The following is a 24,814-nucleotide window of genomic DNA, read 5'->3' on the forward strand; positions in this document are numbered from 1 at the left end:
AAAGAAAATTTGTTTCTAGAAATTTTTTAATTTTTTTTAAGGTTTTGTTTGAAAAAAAATAACCATTTTATTTATAGATGTTAGAACTTAGAAATTATTAAAACCATCATATATATAGTCTATAAAACAATTTAAAGTGTTTAAAAAACCATTAAAACATAATTGTTTGGTATTCTACTAATCGACTATGTGTTTATGAATTCTGTATAATCATACAAGCAGCTTACCTCATAATATTGAAGGTAGACTGTAGTAGGATCATGCTCAATTGACCCTGAACCTGAACCACTGTGGCTTTGTAGCTGGTTTTCTATCAAACTCTGATCAGATTCCTGTGAAAATTAACAGTTGTATGAATAAAGTAACCTAATTATGATCCATTGTTGGAAACGACAGTCTTATAAAACGGGTTCTGTTTCATTCATCTCGTGCATGCTAACAAGTTACCACATAAGTAACTTTGTTTGATTTGTTTCTTACTGACAAATTAGAGAACTTGCAAGGGACCACTAGGTTGGAGCAATTGTGCCCAAAGACACATTTGCACACAATGGTAGGGGTAACAGCAACTTTTGCACCACTAAAATCAGGTTAATTTAAAAAGTTCTGGGAAAAAATGCATTTCTGCTTTTAATATTTTTTTAATATATTAAATCTGCAAGTGACAGAGAATAGAAGTAATATGTTAGATATAGAGAAATGTATTTATTTATTCCATTCAAACTTTTGCATTGAATTAGCATTGGAGAAACGACAGTAGATCGAATAAAAGCGATCAAGATATTGGAAACACAAAGGATTAAAATAAACCCCAGTAGCCAAACGAGTATGAGAGAAGACCAGACATCTTTACCACTTACTATCTAAATATTTTGATCGTCTTTTAAACCATTAACATCAGTCTATGTCAGTTGTCAGGATAGGTTTTTTAATTTTTAAAATGTTCTTGTTCTGTTTACTACCAAACGGGATGAGAAATTAGAATTTAAGGATACCATCTTCCCCACCCTGCTATACATATTATGCAGGTTTACTTTTTTTAAAAGACTGACGTTTAAGCAGCGCTATATTCTATGTTTTGGTATTTACCCTAGGCACCCGTAACATTCTGCCAATGGGTGCCTACAACTTACCAAAATTAAAAACAAAATGACATTTTTGCTTAACATTTTGCCTACTCACAAACTGACCATGTTATTTACACATCACATACCTTCAGCCATGTACCAAGCAACACATTATCATCATGGTGGCAGAGGGAATGTAGAAGAGATGTTGTTGTGTTGGCTTGATTATCTGTGAGGGTGAACTCAGCTACAAGTTCCCTCAACAAAGCATTGAAACTGCCTAAAAGTTTTTAAATGTATAAAATATAGAAATATTTATACAAAATTTAAAAAAAAAACATCATAATTAATAATTTTTTGTGTCAGTTTTCATAATCAATTCTTTATTATCAATTTTTTAAATTAATATTTTTTTTGTGGCATTGTGGTTCAAGTGGCTGCTATCTATGCATTTGAATACCACATGCTCGTTCAGAGATTTCAAATTTTTATATTTTGCTTTTAAAAAAAATATATAAAGAATTGAAATTACCAACCTTCATAACTTGTTGGTGAAAGTAAAGCAAGAATGTCGTACAACCTCAGCCTAACCATGGCTGCCCCTGCTTTTAAATGGGGGCCGTACAATGAGATTATTTGGGGTAGTCTGAAAAGTACAAAAAAGTTAGACATTTTTAGAAAAATGCATTTATATATATACATATTTGTACAAAAGGATATTTCTTTAGAAACGAAATATTTTTCACATAAAAAAAATAGAAATGCAAATTTGTGTGTGGAATATTTATTTATGTTAGCTTATAATATTCAAGCTTTCTTTTGTAATACAATGTCACTAACACAAGAAATCTTACATTGCCATCATAGCCAATGCACTTTCCAATGGAACCATCAGCTTTCTAGTGAGTTCTTCTGTCAATATATCTCCACAATGAGCAACAAAACTCCTCATAGCTGTATATGAGAAATATAAGGAAATAATAACATAGGTTTTTAATTTGCCAAAACACCCAATGTGGCACAAAAAATGATGTATAACTTTGTAGACCAAATACTAAACAATAAAAACCAACTATTGTTTAAATAGTAACATAGTCAAATGATGATACAGCAAAAGTTATACAGTATTGTGGACTGTGGAGTAAGCCAAATACTTATACCCCATATTTTAAAATTGTGTTTTAACAATTAAAAACTGAAAAAATAAAATGACAATGAAAACAAAGAAAATAGATGAAAACAAAGCAAAATAACATTAAAATAAAAAATCCATTTTATTTATTTTTGTTTCAACTTACCACATAAAGCTCCTGATCTTGACTCGAGAGTGAGTTGCCATGAAAACGCATCTCCTCGCTGCCTCTCCTGGTCCAACTCCCGCATCGATCGTGGAAAGCTGGTCTTCCAGAGCAGGAGGAGCTTGGGAAGATGGGGGCGAGCGAAAGTTGATCCTGGATGCGGGAGAATCAGAATTATTTGGGACGTAATATGGAAAGAACAGGTAAAAAGCAAAAAAAAACACGAGCATAAACACACTAAGAATAAATAGTATACTTTTGCTGGAGTCTAGCATGAAGTCCCTCTGTTTACATGAAAGATGTAAACCAGTAGCGTGGCCTGAGTGTTGGGGTAAACAGCCAAATCTGGCCTAAAATACATGGTCCTAGACAAAAAACTCACTCATACAAAATAAAACAGATTATGCAGGTCCAAACCTTAATGTATGCATGTGAATGTGGAGGTGCATAAAAAACTTAGTGTGACTTGTGACATGACTGACTTAATGACTTTGACTAAGTTTTTTTTCGGAATAACTATGTACTTTCATGCCTGGTAGCACCAACAAAATATTCATAGTTTCATACCAAGAGTGAGAAGTGATCCGATCATCAACCATCCTCCTTGTGTCCGGAAGAGAGAGAGGCGACTGTTTTGACCAACTGATCTCAGCATATCTTCCGCTAACTTGAAGATCATCTGTAACATTTTTTATTTAAAAAAATATTTGTTACTGTTTGTATCACATACAATTTTCTTTTTGTAGTTTAAAACTTAAAAAAATTGTAAAAAAAACACCCCAAAACTGTGTTACAAAACACATATGTCTGGACTAAAACACACTACTTTACCTTGCCCTTATCATAAGGAATTCCCATCGGGCATTCTCTTGCAGCACCAAGCAAACTTGCAATAGCCGCACTGTACCCTGATATAGCCTCTCCTGATGACTTAAGGGTTTTTATTCTGTATTAAAAAAAAATAAACATATTTTTAATTATACTGAATTATAAATAAAGAAAAATGGTTAACTCAAATGTTCATTTTTTAAATTTTTAAAAGCCATTGGCTAAAAAATGTTGCCTATCTCAATTAAGTAAACATTTTATCAATAATAACATTTTCTATTTTTTTTACACAATGACTTACTTTTCTGCACATCTGTCAATCATTATTGATAGTTGTGATGGCAGGGCAACTGCTATGCATCGTAGACACCAAGCTGCAGATAAGCGTGCTGCATGCGATGGGTATAACAACACTGCCAATATAGGATCCACTATACCTGGAAATACACAGAGAGATCCTGTAACTCCTGCTATCAAGCATAATGTAAATAATGTTTTAGCGGCCTATCTGGTATAAAAAAGTTGTGTATTTTAGACTTTTTGGTCCGTCTGGCAACATTTACTGATGAAGTCTTGTAGGATGGCAGAATAGGCATCAGAAAATCACTATGTTTTTATATCAGAGAAGCCGTTAAATAATCATACATACAGATGTTTGCTGAGAAAAATATAGCAAAGCTGTTTAAATTGATACAAGTAAACTACATGTAGCATGAAATCAAATACCATATGTTAACAATTAAAAAGAAAACTGCAATTAAAAAGAGTTGCAATTGGTCCATTACCCGACACCCAGGGTGCTAGAACTCATTTAGTGACCAATATCTGATAAGTGTCTTTTCCATGCACACATACGCATATTAATAGCACTGGTAATCCTTGAACCTGATATCCTTTAGTTACGATGCAAGCACATAACAACTGAGCCACAGCAAAAGTGTGTATATTGCATAAGCCGAAAGTAACTTGGCAAGACTTTGTGATCACCATGTATATTTTAAAAAACTTAACCTACATACAGTTAAGTTATCGTTTCTTCAATATGAAACCTAATAAGTTAAGTGGGCTTTTCGGTAAAAGTTTCATTAATTATTCTGAAACGAGCGACCAGCGTTCCCGTAGTGAGTTATCAATCAATAGAAGTCATAAAACTTTAAAGCAAAACGCTACTCAAGATAAGTTATAAATAGAATTTAAGTTAATAAGGCCAGGGACACGAACACAAGTTCGTTTTTGGGGGCAGCAAATTGGTTATGTAGCAAAATACACCTGCATATGTAGTTACTTTACAACAAGCCTACACGACCATTCTGTTTTTTATGTTTTTTTTATATTCTATATGGGTAAGGTCCTACAGTGGGGCACACCATGGGACCTAGCGTTCAAACGTAAGATGTCCAACTATCCTGGCTGATACCCAGACTACATGCTTAAAAATAGCTCTTAAAATACCCCATAGTGATTATACCCATTTTATATTAAAAAAAAATTATGTAAATGTTATTATTTGAATGCAGAAACTTACTGTTCTGTGCTTCAACCACCAAAGGCAATGCAGCAGTTGATAAACCTCTCATTAAACTTCCAACTTCTTGTGTGGCACATACAAGAACATGCTGGCTGGATAAGATCTCCTGGTTAGAGTTGTCTGACACGTTTGCATCTAAAGAGATAAGGCGAGATTGTATATAAAATAGCAATTTTTTTGGTTATAGCACTCATATGCGTCTTAATTTTTAGTCAAATTTTGCACAATGACTGGCTTAAAATGTAGTTACAATCATAGTCAATAATCTTGAAAACCAAACACTTGAATACAGTGCATGAAGAGCATATAATCAATATAATCACAGTGGTAGTCATGTTGGTGGTCATGGGCATATTTGAAAGCAAAACATAAAATAGTAACATAGCATATCATTTATTACCAAGATAACTTGTTTGCTTTGATATGATTCTACAAAGTTCAAGGACAGCTACTTGTTGCTGTGGTTCACCCAACATTGCTCCAAGCGTGGATCTGAGTATGAAAGTGATGCAACGACGGGAGTAAACCGCATCCACGTGGGAGACAGAAGCCTAAGGATGATCATTTTTTCAATGGATTGTTATGTTTGTATTGAAACAAGACTAATTTAAAAATAGGATTCAATTTAAAATTCAAGAAACTCCACTAATTATTTGTACATACCTTGGGCTGGGCCACCATTTCCAGTACTTTGTTTAAAAACGTTGAGATATTTTTCTGCAACCAATCACTGCCAAGTTCTCTCACAAACTCAACAAAAGCTTCGGAAATACCGATTCGAATATTTCTTATTGAAGAAGCTGTGTATATTTTTGGGAAAATAACAAACAAAACCTTCGTAATAATTTTGAATTATGACAAAAACAGAACTTATATAAAAAATTGTATAACAAGTAGAAACAGTTATCCTGTTTTTTAGTTATAAAGAACAGTCCATTACAAAGTAGGTGGCTTGAAAAACTGACAACAAAACTAAATTTTTCGGCAAATATTTTTACTTACGACTTGAATTTCCCTTTAAGAGGTCTCTAGCGCCCCCAGTTGACCCAGCGTTCAAAAATCCGTTTGAGAGCGAATTAAGAACTTCTTCTAAACTTGGTTTCTTTCCTTTTGCCACTTAAATACACAATTCTAATAAAACTATCATGCAAAAGAGACTTTATCAAAGTAACAAATTAAAAAAATTGGGGAACACAACCTATTTATAGAACTACATTTGATTCTTTTAACTTGTAATTTTACATATCATATCCTTTTTAAAACAATTTTTATATGGGGTCCCCTGCTCCTCTTCTAGTTAATGTCTTTAACTAAATCTGCTATTTAAAAAAAAATACGAAAAAAATTGATAAGAGTAAACTTCTTACGTGTTGGTTTTGTTCTCTGGCTTCCAGCTACAAAAGTTCCGATAAGTCTCGCCACTGCACACCTGGTCTCATATGTGCTACCTTCTAAAGCACGAACACACTGTTGCATTAGTGGCTCGAACTCGTTTGAATACACAAAGCCAGCTTCTTTGATTAGTTCCTCCAAACACTGTAAGATAACTAATTTTTAAAACATATACATACCTTTTAGCACATTAAATTTTACATTGATCTTTAAACAAAAAGTTTTATTAGTTATTTATAAAAAAAAACATTTCCCCTGTCATGTGGTAAGATTTGGTCAGTATCCCACTTTGCACTTAATAAAATCGCTCTTTGTATGATTGTATTATATTAATATATGTATGTTAAAATTAAAATTTATTTAGCTGCAGGATCAGTTCATAAAATATGTTATACCTGGCTGCAGTAAGATAAAGTATATATATGTATGATTACTATGGGTATGAATATAAGACATGAAACTACACCACTGCTTAACAAACAAAAATGAAAATTACTGGTTAATTTAGAAAAAAAATGAAGAAATTTCAAGGGATTATTAAAAGTTGTTTTAGTAAAATAAGCATCATTGATTTTTATGACGTGTCCGACACCTTTGGACTAACATAGACTTGCGTCCCTATGGAAAAGTAGTATATTACTGTCTAATGTAATATCAATAGCCGATAGGACACTAACAGTGATATGACGGTAAGTAGACTAAGGTGTTTGTATTTGTATATTGTATATGTCATAATCCCCATATTATCAACAACGACAATACAATATGTGATATACATTGCGTCAGGACAGGGGCTGGGCCATGCAAATGGCTTGTCCATTGTTAAAGCTAAGTAAATGGGCGATAAAACAGCACTATCCGTTGTTCTGTGGGCAACCACTATCTAGCAGAGCTGTAATAAATTATTCCTACCATTAGTGCAGTTTTAGTTAAAATTAGTTACGCCTATAAACCAAAATAACACACACTGACATTAGCGAGCACAGGCCACTGGCACCTCAATACAGCACATGATAAAATGGTTACTATTCACTATTACACTTATAGCAATATCAAACATTTCTGCATATGCACATCTTGTACTTACTTCTGCAGCTGAACTCCTGACAAATGTAGAACGATCGGCCAATAGATGTTTGGCAACTTTATAGATATCTCGGTGACACATCGTTGCAGAAGATCCTAATCCGATGAGCAGACACTTGAGGGCAGTAAGTGTCTCCGAGCGTGTTTGCGATTCAGCATTTTTTAATCCTTTCACGAGAACTTGAACTGTGTCCGTAAATAAACCTCCCAACTAAAAAAATTTATTAAACATATAATCAGAATTTTATGGATATTCTGTTACTTCTACTTCAGGCATAATGTAAATAAACGAAACTTCAGAATAAACAATTTATTACACTAGATGAGCCATTGAAAAATTAATTATATTTCTCCTATTTGTTGTTACTTTTGAGATCACTTTCACACTAAAAAATACGTGCAAGTAATGTTTCTTACCATTCTTCCATTGTGCTCGTACAATATTCCAATCACTACAATTGCAGCTCTGTTGAAAATATATAGAAATTTTTTCAATTTGTTTTATTTACTGATATTATTGTTTTGCATAGGATAACTGACTTAAGTATAAGAAATATATCAGTAGGCCTTTTTATTTAAAATATATCAAATGTGTATCACATAAAATATAACGAACTTAAAACACTCTCTGTTTACTATATGGGCAAGGTATGATTTAACTTTAATAAAGGTAACTTACAGTCTCACAGACAGATAGCTTGGCGAATCATCTTTGCTTTTAATGATATCTTGGCACTTGCATACCGCATCATATATCCCAAAACTGTCACCAATCTTGTACAATGCAGAAAGACAATGCCCGATAAGAGCTCTTGTTGGTGGGCCAGGTCCATCAAGAATTTGGTTGGTAAGCTGTTCTATAAGCTTGTCTTGTTTCTCTTTAATATCAGACTAAAAATGATAAAACATTATTTTTAGAAGTTCTAATTCAATGTGACATTTTGACAAGTGCCATAAAATATGGAGTATTAGTAAAATATCTTTTGGTTACACCATAGCAAAATAACAAGTGACCATGAAGCCTATATGTTAGAGATTAGTGCATAAAGTTACAGGTAGATTTCTCAATGTCACCCATTAATATAAGGGCACTACAACAGCGAACAGTATTGTTGTATGTGCCATTTGTAATACGCACCAACGCATGAATAGAGAAATCAAATATTATAATACAGATGAATCAATTACTTTTAATAAAAATAACGTATTTTCCAACCTTTTGTGAAGCTTTTAACACTTTCTGTAAGAAACGTAGCCACTCATAAACAAATACACCGCGCTTGTTTTCTCCAACAAGTTTTAAAGCTTCCTCATTCAAAAGTAGTCCGTGTGCCAGCTCCATTTTCAGTCATAAGATTGGTTAAGTATATACAAGCAAATCTGTAAGCTTTGAACCGCTACTGATCAGTAAAAAGACAGATATTGTAAAACCAACACAGTGCGTTTTAACCGCTCCTATGCCTAGAAGCGCACTACATGAATGATGACGAAAGCGAATGTTTGTTCAGTGCGCTCTGCACGTTCAGAACTGTCAAAGATTTAGTTTGGCTTAGATGTCCATCCAAACGGTAATGCAGAGTATTTTATAAAAAAGATATGGTAGCTTGTAACAAATTAATATAATATGAAATTAACTTAATATATGCGTGTCTGTCGTAAATGAGTTTTGACAGTTCTTAAAGATTCCGATCGATTTTCATTTTCCCGCTTAATCACGAAGCGTCGGTTTTTTGTTTATCGCTTTACTTTACATGTATAAAAGTTTGTTGTCTGTAAATTTGTATGATAGACTTCTGCTTTGTTTCAAACCGTGTATTTCTTTTTCCATTTGCAGGGTGAAAAAAAGTGGTTTATCTACAACCTAGTGGTCTTTCAGCGCGGAGAGAAAGGCACTTGCTAAAGTGTAAATACGTAGTTGCGGTCTTGCCGTTGTGGCGATTCCGGTGGCTGTACTGGCTTTTTCAGACGCGCTTGTCAGAAAGTTTTAATTGCACTGTATTTGTATAACAACGCATGTAATGTCGCAGTAGTAATTCATTTACTATTATTTAGGAAAAGAACTAGTATTATTTATCACATTGTTCAGGTGCCACCAGAAAAATGTCACATAAGTCAACTTTAATTTGTTTTGTAATTATAACGTTGCTGAACATACAATGGGTCAGTGCTCCCCCTATATCTGACAAACTGGTTGAACCATCCTCTTTTTGGATGGTAAATTTACTTAAAAATTTGTTCGGATATGCCACAGTTGTCGTTCCTGCCATGCTGTTTATTAGATACATGAAAAAGATCAAATATAATGAGACAGGTAAGATTTTAAAATAAACTTTCTTTATTAGAACTGTATATTTAAATTTTACTGTCAGTCAACAAACAAATATCAAAATAAAATGCTGAAATAAAATAAAGACCATATCAGCATACACTGTTTCTGTTTGTAATTCATGAATGTTAATACTGGAAATACTGGCAATAACACATTAATATCTTTACTGTAGGCAGCGGCTTATGCTTTCCTGTGGTCAAGTCCTGTGTATTCGGAGATGATAGTTCCGCCGAAATAATTGCAAAGCAGCAACAACATGCAGAAAGTGACAAACTGCAGAGTAAAGGGTGTCTTAAAATTCTTATTTGTGCTGCTGGTTTACAGGTGTGTATTACTGGTATTTTAATAACCCCCTAAACGCATGTTCTGCCCTTGCTAACAGGCATAGTTAGGTACTTGGATTTAAGGGTAGTTACTGTTTATGCGAAGTTAAATCAATATGTCTCTGGTATGTTAGAATTAATACAATGCTATTATTTAATCTGATAGGAAATACAATAGGAGCCACTGCCTTTGTGTAACCTAACAAGAGTAACAACTGTGTGCCTGTATTATATTACTGGACTGATTTGAAGTACTAACAGTAATTTTATTTTTTTAGAATTAAATGGTTTACAATCCAATATTTAAAAGTAAATAATTTATGACTTGTAATGTTGAAGTAAAGGACCAACTCTGGCTTAAATTATTACAATTTTCTTTTGCATATAGGATCTTGACCTAATTTATATAAAATCTAAGGTTTTTAATTTATTTTTTAGGTTTCTTATTTAACATGGGGTGTAATACAAGAACGTATTATGACACAAGAATATGGAAAAACAGATTCAAGCTCTGGTGAAAAATTTAGCAATTCACAATTTTTGGTCTTCGTAAATAGGTACTTCTGTCTGTTATAGGTTTAAAAACTGTTTAAAGTTTTTCACTTTTCTTGTAAAAGACAGTTAGTGACATACATATATATTTGCTTTATAAGTTTCATGTATGTGCTTTACTGCTTTTGTATAATAACTAAACATTTTGTATTTTTCAACAAGCTGAAAAGGGTATATATATTATATATTGTATTTTACCAGTCAATAAATTCTAATCAAATATTTATTACCTTAAAATTATGTTTTTTTAAATATGACTTTAACGATTGTTTACTTTCAGGTTACTAGCAGTTATAGTAGCAGGGGTTTATTCATTTATTGTACGCCAACCCAGACACTCATGTCCGCTGTATAAGTTTTCATACGCCTCATTCTCAAACATTATGAGTAGCTGGTGTCAATACGAAGCTCTCAAATTTGTCACTTTTCCAACCCAGGTAAGGAATGTTTATTCTAGGCATGAACTAAGTAATTGTGTAGAGTAATACTATTAGAATTAGACAGTTATGTTTTTTTTGCTGCTATTGTAAAATTGCATTTCGTATTTAAAACGCATAAACATTAAGTAATTTCTATTTGGTTTAACTTAGTACTAATATATTTAAATATATTACTTTTCTAGCTTTGATTTTATAACATACTGTTTATGCATTAGGTTTTAGACATAGGGTTTTAATTACAATTACTCGTATGCATTTAAACATGATCTATTAGGACCTAGTGAGTTACTTAGAAATTTATACTTAAAATATTTACAGCTATTCTATGCTGTTAGATGCTGTTAGATGTTACTTACATAAATACTATTGGCCAAAACTTGGCACTGTAAGAAGTATTAATATTTTATTACAATGCTACACACATACAGTATGTACAGCCATTCTTAAAATGTCTCTATTTTCAATTACAGGTACTTGGTAAAGCATGCAAAGTTATACCAGTCATGTTAATGGGGAAGTTGGTGTCAGGAAACGTGTACGAGTTGTATGAATGGATCACAGCTACCATGCTATCAGTTGGTATAAGCATGTTTCTGTTCTTTCAAAGCGGCCAACACGACAACAACGTTCATGTAAGCGAGGAAACCTATTCGACGCTTGTGGGAACTTCGTCCGGTGTTGTGCTTATGCTCGGTTATATGATGTTCGATAGTTTTACGTCAAATTGGCAGGTAACTTGTATGTTTTACTCTGTACCCGTTTTAGCAATGACAGCCCATAGTTAACATTGATTGTGCATGAGAATACGATTCACTTACAAAGTTACTTAGTGGTAATTCGTAAGCGGGCACGAGGTGTATAAAACAGAACGCTCGTGTTATAACAACTGTCGTTACCCTGCCATATGCAAGGACAGATACGGTATTTTTTTATTCAATTTTAAGGAACAATGTATGTTAATTCACAGGAAAACGACAGTCGTTATAACACGTTGTGTATGACTATAAAAAAAAATGTTTTTTTTTTATATATGTTACATATGTATATATTGTAGATTAATTTAACCTATTTTTTCTACTATAGGGCAGTCTCTTCAAAACGCATAAAATGTCTTCAGTCCAAATGATGTTTGGCGTCAACTTGTTTTCATGCGTTTTCACCTCATGTTCGTTGCTCGAGCAAGGAGGTTTTATAGAAGCTGCCCAGTTCATGATGAGACACTGGGATTTTGCGATGCATTCTGTTGTATTATCGGTGAGTGAATATTTACGAGGTTGTAAATTTAAAGACGGTGTATGCAGGGTGTGGTCGTTTCATGATTTAATTGCGGACTGTGCGGTGTTAAACACGCTATTGTTTGGCAGAACTTGCATTGTTAAATATACACCCTGCCACCCCTTTGTCTCTGTAATATAATTATCTGTAATATTTAGTTTAATGCGGGCTAGATTTTGCACCGTTACAATCCTATTATAATGAATAAATTTAACGTATTTATCCTCGTGCAGTGAGGCAACGACAGTAGTTATTACACGGGTGTTCTGTTGCATACACCTATTGCCCGCTTACATTCTTGAGGGTAGTTGTTTTTATTTTCTTTTAGTTTTTTTGTCTGTGACAATTTGTACCATTGTACAATAGCAGTAACTCTTAAACACTTTTGTCCAAGGACACATACACTTACAACGGTAGCAACATCGACGTAATTGCTGATCTAGATGCAATCGCCTCACTGTCCCATAACGCGGCATATTTCTTTTATAAACAATATATTCAAATTTATTTCTTTACAGATTTGCTCTGCCGTCGGACAGCTGTTCATTTTCTACACAATCTCAGAGTTCGGCGCTGTAGTCTTCACAATTATTATGACAGTGCGCCAAGCAATTGCCATTTTACTATCATGTGTGATATACGGACACCCGGTAACTGTAATGGGCCTGCTAGGAATTCTCGTCGTATTTCTAGCCCTTTTCCTTCGAATCTATGCACGCAGCAGGAAAACGACTCTAAAACAAGCCGCGAGCGCGCCTGGCAAAATCTGAAGCCAATTGTTAGCTATAACGAATACCACAATTTATTTTTGGTACCAAGTAGTTACTAGTTAGTGTATACTGTAAAAAATGAAGCGATTAGAAATACCATTGCATGAAGCTAGCGTATATGTGGTACAGTGTCTTATTAAATTTGTACCTTCACTTTTAACGTTCACATATATATACACATCTATAACGGGAAAAGCTCATTTGGCATATACGGCATACTCACGTACTTACTTTCCAGACGCCTACTTTTAAATTAATTATAGGTGTACGTTTTATTTTAAATTGCAACCGTATAAAATCACAAATTGGAACAGTACAGTTAACATTAGAATTCTAAATTCTTCACTCGAAAGTAGTGACTACATATTTCGCCGTTTCAGATTAACCAAATTATTGCAGTACGTCATGCTGTACCACTTCCTACTTACCATTTATTTATTTGTGAGCACAAGCACTTCCAAAAATAAATGATACATTTTATATAACTATCTTTTAAAACTTTATTGCGAAGAATTTTTAAAACCTGATTTTTTATAATTTATACTGCGGATTTTCATTATAAACGTATTTATTTATAAAATGTATTTCAGTGTAAGTTTTTTAGCGTGTTTAAGTCACTTTTCTGTTTAACCCTATGTGTCTTTTAAACGATAAAATTTTGTACCACGATGTTAAAAAATTTAAATTTAAACAACATCTTATTTTATCGCTACATGCTTATTAGGAAATTAAAAAAATCTTTTAATTAAACATTGTAAATTACACACAAACGCGTATAAGTGAGTTAAAGTAAGTGTTAACACTGTAGAGTGTATAGGCTTAAGTTATGCTTGTATTTAAGCAGTAATTTTGTGTTTATTTTAACCGATATAAATCTTGTTTCTTTTAGTTACAGTCAACGCATTGTTTTATGAACAACGGACATCAGAAGGTTTTAATATGTGTCTTAATATTTCGCCATATTTCCAAAACAGCGTAATGTTTATATATTAGGTTGGGTTATGGTTGTCGTGTTTTCAGTCCCATTTACAGATTTTTCCAGCCTTTTTATAAAAGGGTTAATTTATATTATTTGTTTAAAACATATTTAGGAAATATCGAATGTTATGTGCTAACGGCATCCATATTCCCCACTCTATAGTAGGGTGGGAAAGTTGGGACATTTTTAGCACGTAATATCCAAATATTCTGATCATTTTTTTTATATTTAACAACGGTCGTTCGTGGTGATATAGTTTTATAATTCTTTGAATGTTCTTTTTTTACTACTAAATGGGACAGGAAAATAGAACTAAAAAGTGTCCCATCTTCCCCCACCCTACTGTATAATCGGTTTGTGCAATTTTGGTTACATTTGCTGTTTACCGTGGCACATTTACGTACAGATTATGTGTTGTATTTATTTATATTTTATCTTCCAAATTAGGGTAATAAACTTGTATAAATGTAATGTACTTCACACGGTCTACTGGAGATAGATTACAATGAATCCCTAATGTTTGGTTGTTACTGTTAAAAACTATCAGCATTAAAAGGTATTAGCTGTCCATTTTTACTGACAAATGGACAGTGTGGGAATGCATGTAAAGCTTCATAAGGCTACACCATTGGTAGCAGTTTAAGGTTGCTATTCGCAAATGCTAAATGGCGGTGTTTTAGTTGGTATTTTACCCAAGCAGGAAAAAAACTTTGATTTCTATGGACTTTGTCAAAACCTACTACTAAAATAAAGGCATTTCACATACGCCGATTTTGGCGCGCTTTCGCGATTTTTCAAAACAAAGATTTGATAAGAAACCGTTTTAGGCATTGTTACGTCACAGCCACTAAAATGATTAACCAATCAGATTTCAGTTCTTCGCGTCCAGCGCGTTTTTTGTCACTGTTAAAGATTCTAGTGCATTTGCGTTTGTATTTGCTGCTAAACGTTTTGAAATCGTTTTGGAATACTATACACGAAACGAAAGAACTACTGGAAGAAGAAATGATGGAGGTTTGTACATTATGCATAAACATACTTGTATCAAACTATATTACATTTAAGCCGTTATTAAAGCCTTGTATTAAGCAATTTTAGTACTCCTATCGTGTTTTATGTAACAGTGACCTTACAACTGCTCACGAGTTATAAAATTTTACAGAAACGAAAAATATGGATGGGGGATATAAAGGGGAGAACTAAGATGGAGCCATAGCATACCCAGACTAAGATTTATTCTTAGTCAATGTAAATACTAACCTAAATATGAGCTGTAGCATAAAAGTCCCTTATACTTTATTGGATGCTTGTTTAAAATTGCATGATGATGTGGTACGTTTGGTGTGGGATGGGGAAGTATACGGAGATCAAAACATTAAATGTCCACCTTAACTTGCACACGTTAGTAATGTAGCCTGTTTGGGAAACTTGGGTTTTATTTCTTCATATGTGTATGTGTGTGTAAACAACCTGCATAAGAACGGTGCGCGCAGGTCAGATTTCCAAACTTTAACCCATACTCCTGGTGTCACTTATTAGCAAGGCCGGCAGTCGGCATCAGATAGATAGAAGTGACATCGCTATAACTAGGGATCGCTGATAGAAAGTTTAAGTTAGACAGAACCGGGGCATTGCACCCGTCGGCCGACACAACACGTGTCATTGCACATAGGTCGACATTACAGCAGTGTCCTGGTTTGCGTAAACCATATTCCAACACGCCAGTGGTTAAAAGTCCGGTCAGCGAAAGCTGGCGGGTTCCACTGCAATACAATTAGGCGCCAAACCTGCGAATAGAAACCAAAAATATCAGGCCCCTTCCCTAAAAATCTAACAAACTATTTTCCACAGGTGACTTTTATTTACAGGTATATCTATTAATGTTGTCATTCCTTTTTTGAATCGACAACAAGCGCGAAAATTCGTCGGAAAATCGGACTTTCGCCCGTACAAAGTGGTTCCGAAAATCACTGCTTATCACTCTTGCTTTGAAGCGAAATTTAGACAGCTTTCCCAAATCCGTTCTTTTGCAGTTTCCCCTCTCCGTAAACAATTTAATTTACATGACGCTATGTATGCGGCGATATTGCGGCGCGAAATAATTATATATTTATTATTACTATTATGGCCCATAGAGAATGCATTTACTGTTGTGCTTGATATATAGGTTGGAGTGTTGGGGTGGTGGTTGGGGGTGGGATTGTTGTGTAAATTGCTGTATGTACAAACATTTACACATATACACGACACGCGATTGGAACTGTAATTATGGTAAAAAATAAAGGTCTATAAAAATAGAATATACCTCTGTCTAGCATTTAGTTCTGATAACCTTTCGGGAATTAGGTTACGTCATTACAAATGTACATTGGGTTTTCGCCAATATTTTGCTTGGTTAATTCCCATTTAAATCATTAGTGACTACTTGGGGAATATTCGGTTCTATGAGGTTTGTCATATCGTCGGTTATGAAGCTTTTTTTCCGTGTCAAACGTTTTGCATACATGCTGTGCGTATTACTTCCCAATCATTGGCAATTTTGCCCCTTGCGTTTCGTTATTTTGCGCCGTGTTTTTGTATTTTTTTTTCGCGGGCCCTTTTCTACGTTGCATGGAGCTCCATTTTCGCTCTTTTTTCATTTTTGTCTCTTTTTCTGCAAAATTGCCAATGAAGGGGAATTAGTTTCGTATACAGATGTCATGCTTGGACTTTAATTTAAGCGCACCGCTTATTCAATGCTGTGGCAAAACTCCCGGGACCCTATCTCGGTTCATGTTATAAATGGCTCTTTAACTTGGGAAACTTTTTAAAGTCTATATCTAAATGTCCTGGCTCTCAAATAACAACCCTATAGGAAACCCAGGGACTGGGCACCTGTTTAACTTTACAGCTTAAATCCTATAAGGTTCCATCTTTAACTACTGGTGCTCCTATACTTTACATTTCTACACTTCACATAACACCAAACAATTTACAGATCAAACATAACTACACAAATATACGCTTACATACATATCAACATATGAACACAGCATTGTTTTGAATGGTTAGGTGCTACAGCTCATCCTTTTTATATTTTTATAAGTTAATTTATTGGATCAGCCAATACCAGATCAGAAGTGTGTATCGTGTCCAGTTTCTTGTGTCCTGTGTCCAATTTCTTGCAGTACGCCTCTTAACGCGGTAAGCCACGTATAACGATGGTTTGTTCGGAGGTGTAAGCCCAGCTTATAAGACGGTTAGTCCAGGTTACAATTTACGATTGTGTTCGTTTTACGCGTTATCGAGTTATACAGACATGTTTTCAATCAAGTTTGCAATAATCGGCGCGCATTGAGTATACTTCGCGCCGCTGCCGAGCGGATTTAGGCTAACTTTTTACAAGGACCAGGTAAAGTAGAGCTACTGGCGAGAGGACCTGGTTTAACAAAATACCTCAACGACCACACGTGAAGCTGCCTCTTGGGCGTGGTTGGAAGCTTTGCTGTAGTTTTGTCAAGTCCTAAAGTATATTATAACCAGGCCTGTTAAATTTTGCAGTGGTGAAAGGTTTAGAATGGCGGGAAGGTTATATTGGAAAAATGACAGTTACTTTTAATGTTAAAGACGATTTCACTTGCTTAAGTGCGTTCTGCGTGCGACTTTTGTATAGGACTATTCTAAACACCCAATGGAATTTGCTCTATCCAACCCAGAGGTTTCTAATTAGATTTCCAAATAATTTCATTTGTGGTAACTCGTATATATATGCGACGTGTGAAACTGAACACCAATAACGACTGCCGTTATAGTCGTTGCCCCGCCATGAAAGGATATATAAGTTACATTTATTCATACTATACTCTTTGCCCTATCACATTTCAGCTCAATAACTCCGTCTTATATTTACTTTATTAAACGGTTCCCAGCCGTTCAAAGTAAAATGTCATTCCAGCAAACGGAAATGCAAATAAAACATTTTAATTGATATTTGTTTTAATACTCGACTATAAGTACATAGCGACAAATATATACATATGACCATTCTTTCAATAAAACGTATTTAAAATAAAATAATGGCTGGTATAGGGTGGGGGTAAGATTAAAATCGTTAGCACATAATCCATACTTTTACTAACAACGTTCTTTTGATTTGTACTGTTACGGTAATATAATTCTGTAAACATTGTCCGATTACTATACCAAGTGAAACGATCAAAGACAATAAAAAACATTGGTCATCTTACCCGAACATATAATACAACTTTATACAGTTAAGCATGAGCGTTATTTTAGCTCCCAGTGCCAGTGCTGTCCGTTTTCGTTGGCTTTACAACCAAGAAATGTCCACCCCAAGGCTGACAAGCGCTTAGCAATTGCAGCCGAAACTTTAACTTGTTTGTCATAATTTGTATTTGGGTCGTTGTCATTGAACCAGTCGAAAACCAACGAGTTGTTATTGCACCTGCAGTACAAGCCAGGTTAAACAGTTCTTTCTATACGCGTGGGGTACTGTGACGAAACACGGCAATTAAGGGTCTTGGTTAAAACACAGTAACATTCTGTACTGCGAGTATAAGCATGAACTCGAAAAACAAGTCAAAACCCCCTTATCTGTGAATGCCACGCATTGCAACAAACCATCCGTGCATTTAAAACGCATGTATGCAACCAGCTGTGACAAGAACTTGTCAGTGAAATATGTTCCTCGCAAAGCAGCAATGATGGTGGCCTATTTGTATTGTTTCTATTCGTATTAAAAGTGCAAAAACATAAAGTAAAAACGAAAACGATAACCAATGTCGTATAACAATTTACTATATTATGGTACCTCATGCTGAAAATATAATACGCTTTCCGAATTACATAAATTAATCGACTTACTTCCAAATAGGATGATCAAATAGCGCTTTGCAATTATCCTTCACCAAGTCGCCTTCGTAGTGCATATATGCTCCTTGTATGACGTCGTAAAATATCTGCTCTTGCTGTTTTGAAATATGAACTTCTACCAGATTTCCCTTTTTATATGGTTTGTAAAACAGCACATGTATATGAGATGTAGGCATTTTTTAACGGTATTTCCGTAGTATCTTGTTACTGTAAAAAAAATTAACCTATAAACAAAATTAATGCACTTCATGTATAAAACTGTGCTCGTTTATAGACAAATACGTTAAACTGAAAGCGTGTTTAATTTTGTTTATATACTATATTTTAATGAAACTGTTACGTACATTACATAGAACAATTTTTCGCAACCTAACGCTGTTCATGTAGTGCGCTTATTGCTTAATACTTTTTCATAAACTACATAAAAGAAGAAATAAATTCGCTCAAATTTAACTCAAAATAAGAAAACTGAACTGTAGCTTAACAGGTCCGAATTGCATTGGCGTTTTCCTTGTCTAACTGTGCATATGCAGCAAATTTTCGAAGTGTGATCGACCGTGAAATGCACTTTTTACCCCGTACTTGCTTTTAATTGCTCTCTAAAATCCTGTAACCCATCAAAACACCATTCACATTTGGGCTACATCCTGTGCTAATACTTTGTAATTTCACTTCGATAAACTTTGTTATGTAGGACCTAACTGGATGGAAAGTCAGTCGTTGTGTACCAAGAAAACAATCTGTATTGGCTGCTGTGTTTAATGAGGTTTTATCTCAGCCATTTTCAATGTGTAATCCGATATTGGTTTGCGATTAATTAAAACTATGCACCACAGTAGTCAAGTAACAAATTTGAAGCCCTATTTACTTAAGTTTACGCTTTACTTATGATGCACAAATGCGCTAACGTAAAGTCTGATTTTGTACATATGGTGCTCGGAAACAACATAACCTGTTTTTGGCTTAAATTATGTTGAAGCCGCTACATTACAGCAAATACGTAAAATACAAATTCGGTCGATGTCGCTTACTATATACTGTGTAAGCAGTTTTAAACCAGAATACAACATTGCATGCTTACTGTCGTAAACCGCAAATTGTGGTAATAGGAAATAATAAATTTATTGGTTTCTGCATTCAGAAGTTGTGTACTCGCTACTATAATACTATACTATGTGGATATTTCAAACCGATAAGAGGTTCGGGGTAATGGATATAGATATAGCAGTTAGCACAAAGGGTAACGTATTTACGTATATATACCCTGTTCGTGTTTAAACAATTATCAACACTATTTTGAAGTCGTGTGAGAACCCTTACATAGATCCTAGAGGTTGTAAAGGCTTGATTACATCTACTCGAAAACAACAATACCAAAACTTTGTATTTAAAGTAGTTGGCCTGTTAGTTATAAGTCAACGCTTAGGCCGCAAATGCCTCGTGTGAAAACTGTTCGCATGTTGCGCTTGGTCTTGTGTGCTTGACGGTCTAATGATTTGTACGTTTCCACTTTCCTCTTCAGTTTGTTGACCTTCTGGTGTAATAGCAAAGGGGAAAGTGACGTTAATTGGTTTTAATGTCTTTGTTTCGCGATTCGGTCTGTTCTTTGGCCCCGCTGAACTGCTAGCTGAAGACCGTCGCGAGGTGGCAGCAGAGAGCTTGCTTTTCTTTTTCCCCTTGGGTGACATTTCGACCTCTTTTTGATTTCGTTCGTCTTGCTCACTTTTGGGTAATGGGGATTCGCATTGCGTTCCGAAGCACTTTTTTGTCCCTTCTGAATCATCGTTGTTTGGATTAGATAGCGATCTGTAGTCTTGCCCTTTAGGTGAGTAAGGCATGATCCCATCGTCGCCACCTTGGCCGCCATCCACCCACGATACCCTTTTCCTCAGCGGTTGTTCGATTTTACGTATTCTAGAAAAACAGGTTCATTTTTCAGACATTAGTAATAAACGACGCTGTTTTGAGAAATTTCGCGAAAATAGTTTTGCAATTTTTCTTGCCCATGACCCAGCGTGAGTATATACAGATAAACCATGCTGTACGTTATACGATATATCACCGAGAGATAAGATGCATACCACACGATATCTCATATTTTCCAATCATATTTTTGACAATTAAATTCGCAAGAAGACGGTTATATGATTCTGTAAATATTTATTGATTACTATATCATATAGGACAATGAAAAGTATAAAAACATGCTCCATCTATAAACCCATTTACTATATACAAACAAATCCCAATCAGGAAAAAAAATATAAAAAACAAATAATTATTAACACCTCGTCATAGTTCTGTGGAAAGCAGTCATTCGTGACCTGCTCATGCAAGCAGAACGGACTCTGATTGGACTAGAATCCTCGTCACGTTTTGAATCCGACCAACCAAACGCCGGGTCCGATACCATGTAACTATGGTTGGCATTACCACTTCGTCCAAACTTCATTACAGGCGCACATGCTGTGGCTGGCCGTATTCTTATGTCACGTGATCTGGGACACGGTTCTGAGAATCTACTGACTCCTGAGCTCGTCTTTAAGAAGCGAAGATAACGAGCGACTTCGTATTTCTCGTTTTCGATGACCTGAATTTAGGAGAATGGCAAATTAATCTTCACCTCCAAATATTGCATTATTTTAATAATAGCAAAAATACCGCATTGACCTTTAGTATAGCCCCAGGAATCTTTGGGTAATTTTTGTTCAACGTTACCTAATAAATATTTTTTCGACGGAAATTTTAGCCAATTATAGTGGTATAATTAATGCGCATTTTTCCCGTATTAACCCGCCAAAAAAAATTAAATTTTCCGTGTGACTGATATATTTTGTGAGTCAGGCCCACTAATACAGAACATAAGTGTGTGCATTTGTTAAGCAATTTTTGCTTTACCATAACAGCAAAACTTATTTAGTGCAATTATATAAAAGGCCCAGAAAACCCAAAACGAGTCTAACTTATTGTTTATAAAAACAATATATATAATTCGTAAGCAGTAACTAGCACCATCAGTCTCCCATTTAAATAGAAAGAATGTCCCCTTATACAAAACACAAATTTCTGAATACGATATTTGTTTACACACAACATAGATGTACAGACAAACAACCTATAAGTTAACCAAGGCCTGCATTGATAAGCTGAACGCCTGCGGGTTTAAGCAAGAAAACGCTTAGAATTCGTGAAAGTTTTGTAATTTCTTAAACTTACAACCCACTTCCTCAAATTACTTTTTGGTTGCTTTTCAAAATGATAACAGACGGTTACAAACACAAACTTTTGAGTTAAGCCGAATGTCATTTTAAACTTGAGCGCGTATTCCCACGAATACTTAACTATGTAGCCGCACTCAAATCCATGTACCAGCTTGCGCAATCGAAATTCGGTAAAATTAGATTCGAACTCTTCACGTCTTTTGTAATCTAGCATCAGATATAATTGACGGATTTAGTGCTGCTACCTTATTACAGACCATTATAACAGGCGCGTGTGGTTTAAGGGCGTCGGAAAATCGCCGCAGAATCTTTTCTCGGTGTGTGATTTATTTTGGCCGAAAAGATTTTTCAGTACGCCCGAGGTTAGTCGTTGGGAAACATCCAAAAAAGTTTCCCGAGTCCCTATATGGTGTTTTATCGTTACTTACCGACGTGTATATATATGCACAGAATTTAATTTAATAAAGGAAAACTATGACCATGCATTACCTGTTAAGTATTCATTTAGAAACGGACCAGAATAGTTGTGTCTATCTTATACATGCACCCATATATTCCAATACTATACACATATAATTACCCATCATAAATCGCATGCATACCTTAAGCTTCTTTCTAATATTGTTCTCGAGGATCTCGATTTGGTTCATGCACGTCCGCGACTGCATCAAGTTGATCCTCTGCGCACGGTCGAACTGACTCGGACGCTTTCTGTCTGTTGTGTACCGACTTTGAGCTCGTACCTCACCCATATTAAATCGTCCGATCCAAAAAGGTATTTTCGACAAAAACTCGTGGCCTCGGTGGGCGGCTTCCTGGTATAAAATATCCCAATGTTTCTTTACTGAAGCTGGTACTACAACGGCTTGGAAGTATCAACTTTAACAAACAGATAATCTTTCCGCTCTGCTATATTTGTTGACACTTCAACCTATTTCACAATACGATCCGGACATTCGACCCTTAGATTAATATTGGAATTAGCTAGCCGTACATTACAAGCATACATCTGCTTTTGTACGACGACGCCTTAAGACGCTCAGAACCAGACTCGCTCGTGTTATGATTTCTGTATCAAACTACAGTGTTTAGGAAACAACAGGTCTCAAGTTACAAATTCTTTTATCTCAAATCTAACTCGTCGTATAGTGAAGCAGTCACGCTTACATGGATCCCAGTGCTTGACATTCAAGTCGAAAGTGGATTTCTTATGTTTGCGTGTTATAGTAATGCTTTGTTTCACACGAAGACGTATAGACATAAGAGGCGACCTTTTGTGTTATTTGTTCGCCTTTATCTTATACAAACCCAAATGATAACGAACCTGTACAAAAGTTTATATAAGACACATTAAATACATTCATTGATTAATACATTCCATTAATTTATTCATTTGTTTAAATTAAACTCTTTTTTCTTTTTTTCATATGCGCATTCTGTATAATTGAAACAACTTTTACCAGTGCGTCATCTGTATAACATACCGCTCGTTTATTACAGTAATTAACATTAGGGAGCCTGAAAACAGGACACAGAATGTAATTTTCGCATTAGTATCGAGATGTATACGCTAATTCGAAAAAGTACGTGACTAATTCCACATAGTTTAGGTTTGAACATGTTTAATTGCACAACCAACTTGCGACACAGTACGCACGCTAATACCATGCATGGCTGTACCAGCGTAATTGCGGAAAAATCTCAAACGAAATGACGCACTGACGAGACATCCCTCATTACGTAGCATGGCACCGAGCCATGGTGTTACTCAACAATAATAACGCAATAAAATTTACATCGATTATAATCCGAGTAAAGTTTACGTCTAGTCGCGATAGTAATGCCATGCAAAGGGTTGGTACTTAAATAAATGTCAAGGCACACAACGGCACATATTAATGCACGCGATCGGGCCATTTCAATTTTCGGACAGTGACGCAATTTAGCGTAGGCGTAAATCGCCCAGCTATTTTAGGATTTTTAAGCCCATTTCGCATTTGCCACGATACGGGACTGATAATAAACTATTAATGTCGCGATGATTTTAATACCAAATCACGCCCAGGATTTTACAAGACCTACCCAGCTGGCGACGGTATAAAATAGAACGGGCTTTGAAAAATGTACCAGACAGATTATTGTGTAGTTAGATCCTGTACAAGACAACGCGGCATTTATATTTGCTATCTATAGAATGCGCCGGAAACGGTTAATGCAGACTTAAAACCGTTGGTATATAGACGTAGGCTATGTAAAGGGGAAAAAGTTCTGATCTAAATTTTCGCCAGCATTGGTTTTTGAAGTAATGTTTTTGTCGCCATTTTTTGAAAGATCAGACATGACACGCTAATAGTTTGAATAATGTCGCTTACGTAATTTGAGTGCGTAACGGGAAGATAAATCGTCGTTTGACAATGTCATGTCGTAGGTCATACGTAATGATATGTAAGTGGGCTTTTACTGCGGGCGGATATTATGCAATTAGAGAATCTTGTGTATTGCGTTGTACGAGAAATACGACATTTTGAAGTGAAATACTGACGCAAAGCGTGGGGAATCGATGGCTGTTGCCGCACAAAAACTTTGCGATTTTAATTGCACTTAAGTACTTTTAGCATCCGAAAACATTTTATTGCTACATAGTTTCCAATTTTGTACTTATGGCCAGCCGCGTAAGTTGTAATAATGATATTTCTGTCTTGGCAATTACATCTAATACACTCATAATTACACGATGGTGCGCGTGTTATACTCTTCAAATTACGTCATTTTAAGAGTCCAAGTCAATTCAGCGTTTTCTAAAGCTGCATTTACATACAAGTTTTAGCATCATTCTGTCGGTGGTATAGGCCCT

At 35.1% G+C, this 24,814-nt stretch overlaps 3 protein-coding genes across 4 annotated transcripts in view; 1 reads left to right on the plus strand and 2 right to left on the minus strand.

The window, feature by feature from the left end:
* The window catches only part of LOC100180043 (HEAT repeat-containing protein 5B-like), a 31,540-nt gene extending 22,840 nt beyond the window's left edge, over positions 1–8,700 (minus strand). Inside the window, exons 1-17 of one of the 2 annotated variants that reach the window (XM_009861932.3) lie at positions 8,416–8,700; positions 7,879–8,090; positions 7,617–7,665; positions 7,201–7,410; positions 6,089–6,257; positions 5,724–5,837; positions 5,385–5,521; positions 5,122–5,272; positions 4,719–4,856; positions 3,495–3,630; positions 3,197–3,311; positions 2,933–3,044; positions 2,366–2,518; positions 1,922–2,021; positions 1,604–1,713; positions 1,214–1,347; positions 228–332 (exon numbers count right to left, since the gene is read on the minus strand). In XM_009861932.3, coding sequence (XP_009860234.1) covers positions 228–332; positions 1,214–1,347; positions 1,604–1,713; positions 1,922–2,021; positions 2,366–2,518; positions 2,933–3,044; positions 3,197–3,311; positions 3,495–3,630; positions 4,719–4,856; positions 5,122–5,272; positions 5,385–5,521; positions 5,724–5,837; positions 6,089–6,257; positions 7,201–7,410; positions 7,617–7,665; positions 7,879–8,090; positions 8,416–8,541 — 2,271 coding nt within the window. In that variant the 5' untranslated portion in view covers positions 8,542–8,700. The remainder of the gene's footprint in view (positions 1–227; positions 333–1,213; positions 1,348–1,603; positions 1,714–1,921; positions 2,022–2,365; positions 2,519–2,932; positions 3,045–3,196; positions 3,312–3,494; positions 3,631–4,718; positions 4,857–5,121; positions 5,273–5,384; positions 5,522–5,723; positions 5,838–6,088; positions 6,258–7,200; positions 7,411–7,616; positions 7,666–7,878; positions 8,091–8,415) is intronic. The other variant, XM_018814158.2, reaches the window with a different exon arrangement.
* A 531-nt stretch (positions 8,701–9,231) lies between these two features.
* On the plus strand, positions 9,232–14,342 carry LOC100177698 (adenosine 3'-phospho 5'-phosphosulfate transporter 1-like). The gene is made up of 7 exons (XM_002130242.5): positions 9,232–9,510; positions 9,701–9,852; positions 10,290–10,408; positions 10,684–10,840; positions 11,314–11,574; positions 11,927–12,097; positions 12,637–14,342. The coding sequence occupies exons 1-7, from the start codon at positions 9,300–9,302 to the stop codon at positions 12,886–12,888; spliced, it is 1,323 nt and encodes a 440-aa protein (XP_002130278.1). The 5' UTR covers positions 9,232–9,299; the 3' UTR covers positions 12,889–14,342.
* Positions 14,343–17,743: 3,401 nt separating this feature from the next.
* On the minus strand, positions 17,744–24,788 carry LOC104266261. Its single transcript, XM_009862018.3, has 4 exons — positions 22,563–24,788; positions 21,028–21,329; positions 18,731–20,653; positions 17,744–18,311 (listed from the first exon to the last, which is right to left on the minus strand). Exons 1-3 carry the CDS (start codon positions 22,710–22,712, stop codon positions 20,155–20,157), a joined length of 951 nt encoding a protein of 316 aa, XP_009860320.1. The 5' UTR covers positions 22,713–24,788; the 3' UTR covers positions 17,744–18,311; positions 18,731–20,154.
* Between the last annotated feature and the right edge of the window lie 26 nt (positions 24,789–24,814).

Source organism: Ciona intestinalis, chromosome 11 (assembly GCF_000224145.3).
Source record: "Ciona intestinalis chromosome 11, KH, whole genome shotgun sequence".
NCBI classification, from domain to species: domain Eukaryota; kingdom Metazoa; phylum Chordata; class Ascidiacea; order Phlebobranchia; family Cionidae; genus Ciona; species Ciona intestinalis.

Excerpts from the sequence above, each read along its gene's own strand:
- LOC104266261 (XM_009862018.3), bottom strand. The coding sequence starts at position 22,712 with ATGGGTGAGGTACGAGCTCAAAGTCGGTACACAACAGACAGAAAGCGT. Across the intron at positions 21,330-22,562 it reads ATATTAGAAAGAAGCTTAAG|GTCATCGAAAACGAGAAATA; the intron begins GTATGCATGCGA and ends TCCTAAATTCAG. Across the intron at positions 20,654-21,027 it reads TTCCACAGAACTATGACGAG|AATACGTAAAATCGAACAAC; the intron begins GTGTTAATAATT and ends CTGTTTTTCTAG.
- LOC100177698 (XM_002130242.5), top strand. The coding sequence starts at position 9,300 with ATGTCACATAAGTCAACTTTAATTTGTTTTGTAATTATAACGTTGCTG. Across the intron at positions 9,853-10,289 it reads TTTGTGCTGCTGGTTTACAG|GTTTCTTATTTAACATGGGG; the intron begins GTGTGTATTACT and ends TTTATTTTTTAG. Across the intron at positions 10,409-10,683 it reads TTTTTGGTCTTCGTAAATAG|GTTACTAGCAGTTATAGTAG; the intron begins GTACTTCTGTCT and ends GTTTACTTTCAG.